Source organism: Pelophylax lessonae (assembly GCF_965119305.1).
Source record: "Pelophylax lessonae genome assembly, chromosome: 6".
Taxonomy (NCBI): Eukaryota; Metazoa; Chordata; class Amphibia; order Anura; family Ranidae; genus Pelophylax; species Pelophylax lessonae.
Window position 1 is genome coordinate 248065061 of NC_138773.1, and position 13566 is coordinate 248078626.

The following is a 13566-nucleotide window of genomic DNA, read 5'->3' on the forward strand; positions in this document are numbered from 1 at the left end:
TCCGGAGCTTCTTGGGGGCGACCTGGAGCGACCTGCATTGACTTCAATGTTATGAAGTCCGTGCCGGCCGCTCCGAGGTCACGGTGCGAGCAGCGTGCCGCGACCTGTAAGGTCGCCCCAGGAAGTAGCTTCGCCCCAGTGTGAACGGGGCCTTACCTTTTCTGTGCAGTTGGTTTTGCACAGAGCAGCCCTGATCCTCCTCTTCTCGGGTCCCTCTTCTGCTCTCCTGCCCCCTCCCTCCTGTTGAGTGGCCCCACAGCAAGCAGCTTGCTATCTTGCTATGGGAGCACCTGAGCCGAGTCACCGCTACCTGTGTCCAGTCAGACATGGAGCCATGACCCAGCTCACCCTCTTTCTCTCTTGATTGGCCGAATGATTTTGATTGACAGCAGCGGGAGCCAGTCGCGTTGCGCTGCTGTCTCAGCCAATGAGGGGAGTCCCAGGCAGCTTAGACACTCCTGCAACATTACTGGAAAAAGACGGACTGAGGTAAGTATTAGGGGGCCTGAGGGGGGCTGCTGCACACAGGTTTTTTTTTTTATCTTAATACATAGAATACTTTAGGATAAAAAAAAAAAACCTTTTGCCTTTAAATGCCCAGCATTACATAAGTCTCCTTACACAGTTCTTGTATACTAAAATATGAGACCATGTTGAAGAAGTTTTTGGAACTTATAGCAGTATGTATGGGTAAGCCTTTGTAAATATCATGGAGAATGTTTGCTTCTGTTGTGCTTGTTTTACCACTTGTGTAATAATCCTTTGCCTCTACACTGGATTGGTTGGATTATTAACAGTTATTAGAAAAGTTAATCTGTAATGTCCAAATCTGCAAGATTTGGTGGGTCCAAAATGGACTTCGGGAACACCTGCATCTCCTACCTCGCATCTCCTACCTCTGTAGCTCCCCTTCACCTTCCTTTTTATATCTGCATATGAGTGAGCTTCTATTTCCCAATTCCACCATACTGGCATGACCATTACAGCGAAAATGAGGGTGTAATACAAAAAGTTTGCACATAAAAGTGTAACAGAGCTGCAAACACGTGTGTGTGAAAAGCTGAACAAATATGTCTTGCACTCAAAAAATACATGAAATAAACTGTGAATGTATATGCTCCTGAATGTGATATGAGATCACGAGAATTAAATGCCAATCACTGTAAAAAATGATAATGAAATAACAAAAAATTGTATTTTTGACTTTCCCGTAAAATCCATTTCTCTGATGTTCATTGACGAACACAGCTCCTGATATTCTTAACTATTGGGTTATATTGCCCCCTACAGGGGTAGGACACTAGGCAGAAAAAAGTCTGGCTACGCCTATGGGCAGTCCCAGGGGGTATACTCCCTCTCTCTGTTATAGGTACTCAGTTTTGTTACAAGCAGTGTCAGAGAAAATACAACTCCACAGAGGGGTGGTTGCTGTGTCTGTCAATGAACATAAGAGAAATGGATTTTACGGTAAGTCAAAAATCCTATTTTCTCTTTCGTTCATTGACCGACACAACTCCTGATATTCTTAACCATTGCAATGTCCCAAAGCAGTGTTAAACATAAGGGGTGGGAGCCAATCTTGAGTAATGATAAAACTTCTTATGAGCCAAGGAGAGGGGCCCGCGTAAACGACAAGGGTCCTTGCCCTTAGTAGCCTGTGGAAGAAGGATACTCTTCCCACCCCTGTGAGACCCCATGTAAGACCTTTAATGATGTCAACCAGGGTAGCACAGAACAGGCGATCTCCTTTAAAAGGGAAGATCAATCATGGCCTTTTTAGAAGTCTGGTCCGCAGACCAGCATTTGAGCTGAAATCCACGCTGAAGGACCACTCACTGTTGAAACACAGAGCCGAGCTGTATCCAAAGAGGCATCAAAGATAAACTGCAGCCCCTGGACCAGCCGGTCCGCCATCTCAGCAATGGCAGGGGGGCTGCTCCCCCTGTAGGTCACGGCGCAACAGCTTAGCCCATTTGGTTGGAGTCTGCGACACCAGGGCAATGGTGAATATTGGCCTCAGAGCCGAACCAGCCAGGGTGTACATATTGCGGGCCACAGCCTCCGGCTGCCTGTCAGCCGGGTCCTTAAAGGCCGGGGACTCTTTAACTGGAATCATGGTTGCCTTGTTTAAACTGGAAACCAGAGGGTCCACCACTTCTTAAGAAGGGACTCCTAATAGGGGTATTGCCTAGCAAAGCGCTTAGGGTCCCCAAGGGGACGCTTTGGTCGTCCCCACTCTGACAATTTTGTCAAAATAGGAGGGGAAAGGTTACACGTTTGCTGCTCTGGATGGCTTTTGAGTTCCAAAGGGGACCTGCGCTTCCTCCGCAGCTGCCCCTCCATCGCAGCCGCAGCTGTGCCCTCCATCTTTAAGGTCAATCAGTGCGTCCCCCAGCGCCTTCCCCAGCACCTTTTCGTGCATGGTTGCAGAAGTGGAGGAATCTTCCTCACTATCTGAGGATTTAGGGCGCGTGGTCGCAGACCCATGCAGGGTGACCCACGTCCGCGGTGGCCGAATCAGATTCTGGATCTGAGGAGACAGATGAGGCAGGGGAAGGCAAGGGGCGCTTTTTTGCCAGCCTGTCGCCCAAATGCTTACTTCACTCGGGACACAAAGGACTCCAGGACCGCCCTCAGTGTGTTGATCAATGTTTGGGACCCGGAGGGCCCCGCGGCCTCAGAGAGGGGATCAGGTGGGGAGATGTACTCTAAAAGACTCCATGAGTTGCCAGGGGGACCCCACAGAAAGTGTAAAACACTACTAACGGACATCCCCACTCCTCTGGCAGCACACCCGGTTGCCAGTCACAGAGCCCCAATGAAACCTACGCAGAGAGAGAGAGGACCCCACCAGACTTACCATCCCACAGAAACCAGGCACTACAGCCACCAGGACAATCTGCACTGCACGTACGGCGATAAGGAAAGGATCCAGGAGTCAGCACCGGGGGATGAGGAGGGGCTCCCCCAGCTGAAATCGCCGCCCATAGGGCTCCACTGTCATGGATGCCACTTTTTCTATGACAAACCACTGCAAAATGGCCGCCGGACTACACAAACATGGCTGCCATGCATTGCAGCACAAAGGCTATAAGAAAATGGCGGCTCCCCGTGGCACCACAATGCTTCCACAGACCCAGGAGGGATCCCTAGGACTCAGGACAGGCACAAGCAGGACAGCCGGTTGTCTGGTCACTAGCAGCGCACCCCCCGCCCCCATCGCCAGCATAGAGCCTTGCCCCCAGCCCGGGAGGCGTACCAGACCACCCACACAGCCCCAGCATTAGTGGAGGGGTAGGATTGGGTTAACAGATGAGGGGGTGCCTAATGGGAAGTCGGGGAACCCAGGGGTCCGACTGTCCCATGGAGGGGCCCGCGTCCACTCCAAAAACCTTTAGGGGGAGAGGGCGGACAGCTACTCACCATACCAGGAACCAGGTGGGCACCGCTCCAGACAGAACCCCTCGCCATCGAAATGGGGGGGGGGGGGGAACGCGGTGACTCGGGCCGAGACTCAGTCGTATGCGACCTCACAAGACGTTTAACCCGCAGGCCAGCCCCTGTCCGGTAGGGCTGTGTCGCGGCTGACCTAGCGTGGAGCTGAGGTCTGTGCGTGCTCGCTGGCCAGACTGGGGTGATCACTGGATATAGATTATCCAGTTCACTGCCAAGTCTGGCAGTTGATTGTAGATCTCACAGGAGAAACCAGGAGAAAAAAATCTATCTAAAAGAAAAGATTTTTGCCATGATCAGAGATCCCAGCAAGGATCTAGGTCCTTAATCCTGACTAGGCAAAACTGAGTACCCATAGCAGGGAGAGGGAGTATACCTCGTGGACTGCCCATAGGAGTAGCCAGACTTTTTTTACAGCCTAGTGTCCTACTCCTGTAGGGGGCAGGATAACCTAATGGTTAAGAATATCAGGCGCTGTGTCCGTCAATGAACGAAAGAGAAATCTGTGGATTAGATTAAAACAAAAAATTGTCCAGTGTTCAGTCTCTACAAAGTCTTTGTGTACCACGTGAAATCCAGTCCGTTTATCCACTAGAGCAGAGATGTGCAGACCACCGCCAAGAAGATCCCTTTGGAGTATGCGCTCACCTTTTACAGATGGGTCCTTCAAGTGGGCTTAATTGAGCCTTTAAACAATAAGCCCACAGTTTTCTGCTAATCACTGCAGATGGAAATATCCCAATTGCATTGTCTCTTATTGTTGAATCCGGACCAGAAAAGCAGTAATGGTAAAGCATAAACAACCATCCGGTACGTCAATAAAAAGGAAAAACACCTCAGTGTTCACTGTGCAAACAAATTTTAATAAGCTCCTCCCAACGTGTTTCGTCACTATGACGTCGTCGGGGGCGCATGCAGTGATTAGCAGAAAACCGTTGCTTTATTGTTTTAGGCTCTGTTGGGCCACCTGAAGGGCCCATTTGTAAGGTGTGTGCATACCCAAAAGTATTCTTGGTGGTGGTCTGCACATCTTTGTTCTGGTGGATAAATGGACTGGATTTCCTGTGGTACACAAAGGTTGTGTAGAGATTTGAACACTTTATGATTTTTTGAATCCACATTGCTGCAGGGAAATCCCACCTGAGATGTCTTTGGGAGATTCTGTATATAGCTCTTCATTCATTAATGCTTTGGCTCCTTGTATTACAGAAAATCTAGCTAGTACTTTTAGTTGGGGAATATATAAAGTTATTTGAGAGTGTCATTTTGCAGTTCACAAGAAATATTTTTTACTTATATTTTTAGGGGATGAAGGAGATTGAATAGTAATTGCTATTTGATGGTGATTGGCTTTAGTACAAACCCATGTTGAAAAAGTTGTCCTTGCAAGCTCATTACATTTTTCCCCACTCATTATTTTAACAGGAAATCAACCTTCTTTAATGTGTTGACTAAAAGCCAGGCTGCTGCTGAGAACTTTCCATTTTGCACTATTAATCCAAATGAGAGCCGGGTGCCCATCCCAGATGACAGATTCGACTACTTGTGTCAACAGCACAAGCCGGTGAGGTAAGAGTTTTTGCCTATTTTGAAAGATCATACCAGTGTACATAGTTTAACCAATTCTGGACCGCCCACCGTATATTTACGTCAGTACTTTGACGGTAGTTATGGCAGCAGATAAATATATATTTTTTTTTACACGGCAGGCAGTCCGCTTTAACATAAAAGTGGTCCCAGTGACTGATTCGCCACAGGATCACTTTTATGGGTGGCGGGAGGGGGATAGGCACCCAGTCGTTTCGCCCTTTTACTGAAGCCGTCGGTAGCAGGAAAAATGATCCGATCCCCCGTGCGGATGGGCAGGAAGTTGAGTGAGGGCAAGATTTCCCGCCCAATGGCCTTAAATGGACACATTTTTTTTTTAGTTTTTTAAAAGACTTTTCTCTATCGTCCATTGACCGACGCAGCTCTTATGCTTCTTATACCATAGGGTTATACTGCCCCCTACAGGAGTAGTACTAAGCAGGAAAAAAATTCACTGACACGCCTACAGGGGCTGTCCTTCACGGCATAACCCCACACACACTCTGCCACAAGCCAGTTTCTTGCTGCCTAGTGAAGGAGTAGGACCTAGGTTTCCTGCTGGGACTTCGGCCTTTTTTTGTTCTTTTAAGAATTTTTCTGTTTATTTCTCTTTACTCGCTAACGCTAGCTAGTGTCAGTGGGATCCTCCTGGTTAACTACAAGCGACAGCCGGCTGAGGTTTCGCACTGGATAATATAGATCCTTACGGTCTTCCAGCCTGGCATACGAGCGTGAGCAGGTTATAGTTCCGCACTAGGTCTCGCCACGACAGAGCCCCTGTAGACGGGGACGAGCCTGCGAGGGGATGTCTCCCCGGGACGCATTGACCTGGAACGCCCTGAGTCGCACTGTACCCCTCAGCTGGCAGCACCCCCACTCAGGGTGGGAGGTGGTCTGTTCGGAACGGAGCCCACCCGGTCCATGGTATGGTGAGTAAACTGAGCCCCCCATGTCCCTATTGGCCTCTAGGGGGGGGGGGATGTCGGCCCACTCCTGGGGATAATAGGACCCAATTTTCCTAAAAGATCCCCATGGCCTATCAGGATCTCGGCCCTGCCCTCCCTCTTCCCGCATGGGGGTGCTATATTCGGTGCCCGAGGGGGGTGTATATAGCGGTACCTTATCCTGTGGGGTCTGTTTTAGGTAGATCCCTGATGTGGCCTTGGCGGGCATCGGCTCCCTGTGTGTGAGGTAATGTGGCCATTTTCCCTGGGCTTCCTATGCAGTTGTGTTGGCGCCATTTTGTTGTAGCCTGGAGCTACACAGGCAGTTTGGCCAGTTCCTGTGACATCGCTTCCTGTGCTCAGTTCTCCATGCCGCAGACGTTGCTGGTTCCTCTGTGAGATGATACAGTATGGGGGTCGTTTCTGGGCATTCCCTGCGCACTCTGCTACCTGCTGCTGTTTGAAGGGTAACTCCGAGTACAGCGCCATCGGGCGGTGCAGACCGCGATCGCAAATTTAAAGGGGCAGTGCACGTTTTTTTTTTTTGTTACATTGCAAAAGGGAGTCCCAGGGGGTAAATTCTCCATCAGACCCCCTCAGTGCGACTGCCGGTACGTCCGGCTCGCAGTCCATTGTGTCTTTTTCTGCAGCATCAGAAAGTCTGGCATCAAAGGTTGCTCTTGTCATGAAGCAAGTTGCAAACCAAAAATTGTCGTTGCCTTCTCTGTTTTCTGACTCAGAGAGTGATGTAGTCGCCACGGAGAACCCCCTCCCTGAGGGATTCCTGTCCTCGCATTTGGACGGCAAAGAGGACCTGTCCTCAACCGCAGCACGGGAACGCGCTATGGTGGAAGCACTGATTTGATCAGTAAGGGAAACTTTACAATTGACTGATGAGCCCACACAGTCAGGAATGTGGGTAATTTTGGCTCCAACATAGCACAGAAATCGGGTCAGGTGTTTCCTTGTCCTGAGGAATTTCACGATATTGTGAATGAACAATGACGAGGTGCCTAAGCACTTTAAACGCGGTTATCCCTTTGTCGACTCGGTCTCAAACTGCTGGATGGTGCCACCTAGGGTGGACCACCCTGTTTCCAGGTTGTTTCCGGCCTTCAAGGACCATGTGGACAGACGGCGTAATCCCTTTCCCGCCACCTCCATGTTTTGGCGGGTTCGGTGCAAAAATCATTCTTGGTGTCCGTTCTGGTTTCACAGACGGTAATGGTATGGGTTTAAGTGCTTAGGGGTAACTTGAACGCTGAGATAGTTCCCCCGACCTTGATTGGACTCACGGACCAGATGGCCCAGGCCCTGTGTTTCTGTGTCATGCATCCTTGGACGTGGCCCCTCTGGTTGCCAGAGGGTCAGCGGTAGGGATTGCCATACGCTGCATGATGTGATTTTAAGAGCTGGTCGGCTGACCAGGCTTCCAGATGGCCTTAACAGATCCCCCCTGAGTTGATGATAAAAGGCTTAATGGGGGGGGTAAGAGTACTGTTCTTCCCCTATCCTCCAAAGGCATTTTTTGCTTGTCTCAGGGACACAAGAGAAAGGTAAACCGTTCAGGGCCTCTGGAGGTAGCAAAAAGGCTTGGTCGGGTAAGCCCAAGACCAGTCAGTCCGGTTTGGCGGACAATTCCTCTTCTGCATGAAGGGGCGCCCTCACCCGTTTTCTGGGGTGGGGGGATGTTTGCGTTTCTTTCAGGAACCCTGGATATCCTTGATCCGGGACAAATGGGTTCACAAACCGATTAGTTCCGGGTACAAGTTAGAATTTCGGTCTCGGCTGGCAGACAAATTCTTTCCCTCAAATCTTTGTCTGTCTCCAGATTGCTTGAAAGATCTCAGGGAGGCAGTGCAGGACCTCCTTGCACAAGAAGTGATTGGGTCGGGTCCCTCTCAGGACCAATTTCAAGGTTTTTATTCCAACCTGTTTACGGTGCCCAGGAAAGAGGGAAAGGTGCGTCCTAATTTGGACCTCAAGTCTCTGAACTGCTTTGTGTGGGTGCAGTAATTTCGGATGGAATCCATTCGGTCGATAGAAGCGTCTTTAGATCAGGGGGATTTTTTAGCCTCCATTGACATCAAAGATGCGTATCTGCACATCCCTATATATGGGGGGCACCAGAAGTATCTCCGTTTTGCGGTGGCGAAGAAGTACTTTCAGTTTGCGGCGTTACCCTTTTGGTCTCGCCTCTGCTCCAAGAGTCTTTACCAAGGTTTTGGCCCCCGGTATTGGCGTTGCTGCGCAAAAGAGGGATTGTGATCCTAGGACATCTAGACGATCTCCTGTTGAGAGTAATCTCTCACCCAGCCTTTTTGGGCAATGTGTTGATCACGGTTTAGACTCTTCAAAGTTTGGGGTAGATCACGATGAGAGCCCTGAGTCTGATGGTGTCTACCTTCGAGGCAGTCCCATTCGCTCAGTTTCATTCCAGGCATTGTCAAGTGAAACAAGGATCTGCAGTCCTTAGACAAGATAAGTTTTGAGCCGACTCACGAGGTCACTGAATCAGGGCAAGTCCTTTCTACCGCTGCGCTGGATGTTGGTCACCACGGATGCCAGCCTGTCGGGCTGGGGCAGGGTGCTGGATGACCCCTGTGCCCAGGGAATCTGGTCGACAGAGGAGTCTTCCTTACTGATTGATGTTCTGGTACTTGGAGCAATCGAGATTTGTCTGATCTATGGACAAACGGACTGCTCGGTCTCCCGGTTCGGATCCAATTGGACAATGGCACAGTGGTGGTCTACTCCAATCATCCAAAGGGGCACAAAGAGTGCTTGGGCGGCCCAGGAGGTGGCTGAGATTCTTACGTGGGCGGAAGGATAGTTTCCAGCTCTCTCCACAGTTCACATTCTGGGAGTGGCTAATTGGCAAGCGGATTAGCTAAGTCTTCAGGTTCTGGATCACAGGGCATGGTCCCTTCATCCAGAGGTATTTTGTCTCCTGTGTGTCTGTTGGGGGACCCCGGAGGTCGACCTGTTTGCATCTCGGCTAAACAAAGAGGTGCAAAGGTTCATGGCCAGAGTTCGGAATCCTCTCACCAACGCCACAGATGCATTGGTAGCTGCTTGGAGCCAGTATCGGCTGATATATGCCTTCCCTCCGATACAGCTGTTGTTGAGGTTTCTCCCCAGGATGGCTGTGGAGAATGCTCCTGAAATTCTGGTGGCTTCAGACTGGCCTTTGTCGGTCTTGGTACCATACCTGGTAAAAGTGGTCGCCGTGCCTCCCTGGCGGTTGCCTTTGGGGGAGGACCTGCCATCTCAGGGGCTGATCCCTCATCCTGCTTTACGTTCGCAGTTTTTAACGACATTGCTGTTGAAGTCTGTGCTTCCTTCCCTGCTGAGAGCGAGAACAGCGACTTCCAGAAAGATTTATCTTCGCACGTAGAAAATGTATATTTCATGGTGTGAATCGCAATAATTGCACCCTTGCCTTTTTTTTTTTTTTTTTTTTGATGGCTAGGGTCCTGGCTTTCTTGCAGAAAAGAATTGAGCAATGGTTGGCCTTGGGTATGATCAAGGGCTAAGTGTTGGCTTTGGCGATGTACTTTCTACGCCTGTTTGCTGCTAATTCGCACCTTTCTTCAAGGTGTGTGTCATATGGCTCCTCCGAGAAGATCTGTGGGATTTGACTTTGGTTTTTGTCTTCTCTTCAAAAGCCTCTTTTTGAGAATGTAGGGACATAGCTCTGCCTTTGTTATATCGGAAGGTTGCCTTTTGGTGGCTATTACTTCTGGTCGCAGAGTGTCTGAGTTGGCGGCGCTTTTCTGTCGTTCGCCTTATTTGGTCGTCCACAGAGATAAGTGGTTCTCCGATCTAATTGGTTTTTTCTTCCTGTGGTGGTGTCTGATTTTCATTTAAATTAAGACATTGTTTTCCCTTCACTCTGTCCTAAGCCTAAGCATCTCAAGGAAATTGCCTTGCACTCTCTGGATGTGGTTCGGGCGATCAGGGTTTACCATTTGGCCACGGAGTCCTTTTAGGAAATCAGACCTTTTTTTGTCGTTACTGAGGGATCTTGTAAGGGTTTGGCTGCGTTTGCTGCGACTATATCCAGATGGTTGTACAGGCTTATTCGTTGAAGGGTCAGGTTCCTCCTTTCCCTGTGACAGGGCATCCTACCAGAGCGCGGAGTGCCCTTTGGGCTTTTCCTCATCAGGCCTCTGTTACTCAAGTGTGTAAGGTGGCGACTTGGTTGTCCATACATACTTTTACAAAATTCTACAAGGTAGATTTGTTGGCATCTTCGGATGCATCCCTCGATCACAAAGTTTTGCAGGCTGCTGTTTAAAGAGACTTGTTTTTCTCTTTCAGGGGTTTATATTTGCTTTCTCCTGTAGTTCCTGGTTGAGCTTTGTTACCCAGTTGGCTATGTTTAGCCTTTAGAAAATTGTTACTTTTTTTTTTTTGTGTTCTTCCCACACCTCGTGCCTACACTGCTTTGGGACGTCCCTATGGTATAAGAAGCATAAGAGCTGCGTCTGTCAATGGACGATAGAGAAAACTGGATTTTTGTAGCAACTTACTGCAAAATCCTTTTCTCTGGACTCCATTGACAGATGCAGCACCCGCCCCTCTGTTATAGGGATGGTTTGTGTTTTTATTTTTCACTGCTTGCTTCAAAATTGGCTTGTGGCAGTGTGTGTGTTGGGTTATGCCATGAAGGACAGCCCCTGTAGGCGTGTCAGTGAATTTTTTTCCTGCCTAGTACTACTCCTGTAGGGGGAAGCATAACCTTATGGTATAAGAAGCATAAGACCTGCGTCCGCCAATGTACTCCAGATAAAAGGATTTTACGGTAAGCTCTTACAAAAATCCAGTTTGTTTTTTTTTATTGCTCCTAAGTGTCATTTTGATCCCAGGTTTTACATCAAAGAAGACATGTCCTGCTTATTTCTATTACAAGGGATGTTTACATTCCTTGTAATAGGAATAAAAATTTTTTTTTGTTTAAAGGGACAGTTTAAAAATAAAAAGTAAAATGAATAAGAAAAAAAAATGTAAAGCACCCCGTCCCTTAGAGCTCGCGCACAGAGGAGACTGCATATGCAAGTCGCGCCCAGATATGTAAACGATGTTCAAACCACATGAGGGGTAACCTGTAGAAATTTTTATAGCGTCGCCTATGGAGTTTTTAAGTACAAAATTTAAAGCATGACATGTTGGGTATCCCATTTACTTGGCGTAACATTATCTTTCACATTATAGAAATAAATTGGACTTACTTTACTGTTTTTTTTAATTCCAAAAAGTGTTTATTTTATTCTCTAGGGTCTCTGATAAAAAATCAAAAATAATGTTTGCGGGTTCTAAGTTTTTTTTCTAGTAAAATAAAAAAACTGATTTTAACTTGTAATGGTCCTTAAGTGGTTAAAGAGAACGGTTTATGACTGAAATACACCTTCCTTATGAAAAAAAATAAGTTTGCCCTCCATTTAGCTTTATATCAGTGTATCTGTGTTTGCAACTTGAAAGTCTGGGTCAGAAGTCACCCTAAAGATGAATTCCAGGCATGATACATTTTTACATAGTTAGATTGGTCCTGCTTATATAGAAGTCCCTTGTTGTTGACACTTTAGCTTATGCATAAATTTGCAAATGTGTCCATAAAAACCCTGTTTTTAATGTAAACTGTTAAAATTTGGTTATTTTGCAGGCTGGCTGGTAGGTGTGCTGGAAATCTTTTGTTTGCGATGTGCATTTCCCTTCCTTCTGCGCCTTGCTGTAAAGGCAATTTATAGGTTGTAGTGGTTGCCATTTTTTTTATACAGTTGGTTGAACTGGGTGCAGGGATGCACTGAATAGCCTTTCTGCTACTGTGCTTTTGCTGGGCATCATGCATGTCCCTGTGCCTTTTGAGGAGTGAGCTTCCTCCAGGCACACTTGCCCTTAACCTATCCATTGTTATATGTGCTCCCACTATGGAGACTTTAAATTATAGTTAGGACCACAGTATATACAGAGGTCCCTTGTTGTAGGCACTGCAGCTTTATGCATATATTTGCAAATGTGTGCAAACAAATCCCTGTGTTTTTAATGTAAACTGGCAGACAGTCAATTTGATTGTTTTGCAGGCTCTTTGGTAAGTTTGCTGGGAAATCTTTTGTTTGAACTGTGTTAAGCGGCCAGCCTGAGGCATTGTGAATACAGGAGGTCGGCTGCTTGGCATGGGCACCATTTAGAAAATGATTTGCATTTTCTGAATGAATGCAAACTTCCCCTGATTGGATGAAGTGGATAGAGTGACATCACCGCCCCCACCTCTCTGCCTTTACCAAACCGAGAGAATGTTTTGCATTCATTCAGAGAATGCTTGCAGTCTCTGAATAGCACTTGTGCTGAGCAGCCAACCTTATGTATTCACAATGCATCAGGCCAGCTGCTCAGATCAGGACTCAGAAACACGTGAAGATCACTGGAGTCGGGTCCAAGCTAGATCAATGTAACTCCGCAAAAAAAAAAGTACCATACTTGGAATTCATCTTTAAGTCTGATAGCTGTTTGGTGCTGTAATACCATTTCAGAAGGAGGGAGGCAGTGAGATTAGGCAGTGGTCCTCTAAACCAGGCTATCTGGAAAGTTGGACTTCACCACAGTAAAGCTAAATATTGGGAGCTGATATAAATACATTTAAATAAATCTTCCCTCTGCTTATGTGACCAAAGTGTTCCCCTTTAGGGCCTTAACTCTACTAAAAGACAGGGAAACCAAGGGATTTTGTGAATTTTGGCAATGCGGAGTTTCCTGCTTTCACTATTGAAACACCTTTGAAAAGTGCTGAACTGTCCCATTTGGCAGTAGTAGTATTACTACTGCATGTTTCATCTCTAGCTACAGCCTAAAGTCCCGTCGGCAGTAAAACTGCTAAATAAATAATTTAACGTGCATTTTTTGTGAATTGATGGCTTTTGAGAGATAAATTCCACATTATTATTAGTTATTTTAGCACTAATTCTCATGGGATATTTAACTCTTAGTGAATTGAGCCCTATATAACTATCCAATAATGAGATGGGACTAAAGTAATCAAAAAGCCCTCACTCTAATCAGCATGTATCAGTTTTTTTTTTTTTTTAATACTGAAAGTGGTTGTAAAAGTAGAAGGTTTTTTACCCTAATTCATTTTATACATTAAGATAAAAAAACCTGTGTGCAGCTTCCTCCCCTTTTACTCACCTGAGCCCAATCTCCATGCAGCAGGGTGCTCGAGAGCAGTGGCTCCTTCGCTCTCTCCCTCTTCACAGAACAGAGAGGCAACAGTGGAAGCCATTGGCTCCTGCTTCTGTCAATCAAATCCTGTGATGAGGGGGCGGGTCGAGCCACACTCTGTCAATGGACGAAGACAGCACGACCCAGGAGTGCCACAATAGGAAGTAGCTTCCTATGGTGGCCCACGAGAAGAGGAAGAGCCAGGAGCTCCTGCCGGGGACCTGAGGAGGATCAGGGTTGCTCTGTGCTAAACATTACACAGAGTCGGTAACTATAACCTGTTTAACCACTTTCTGATCGCCCCACGCAGATTTACTGTGGCGGGGCGGCTTGGCTGCACATGATCCACGTAGAGGAGCCAGAT

General features: G+C 47.5%; 1 protein-coding gene across 2 annotated transcripts in view; it reads left to right on the forward strand.

Annotated features, from left to right (window-relative positions):
* The window catches only part of OLA1 (Obg like ATPase 1), a 406076-nt gene that overhangs the window by 28905 nt on the left and 363605 nt on the right, over positions 1 to 13566 (forward strand). For both annotated transcript variants that reach the window (XM_082262049.1, XM_082262048.1), the window contains exon 3: positions 4879 to 5022. In XM_082262049.1, the coding sequence (XP_082118175.1) occupies positions 4879 to 5022 (144 nt within the window). The remainder of the gene's footprint in view (positions 1 to 4878; positions 5023 to 13566) is intronic.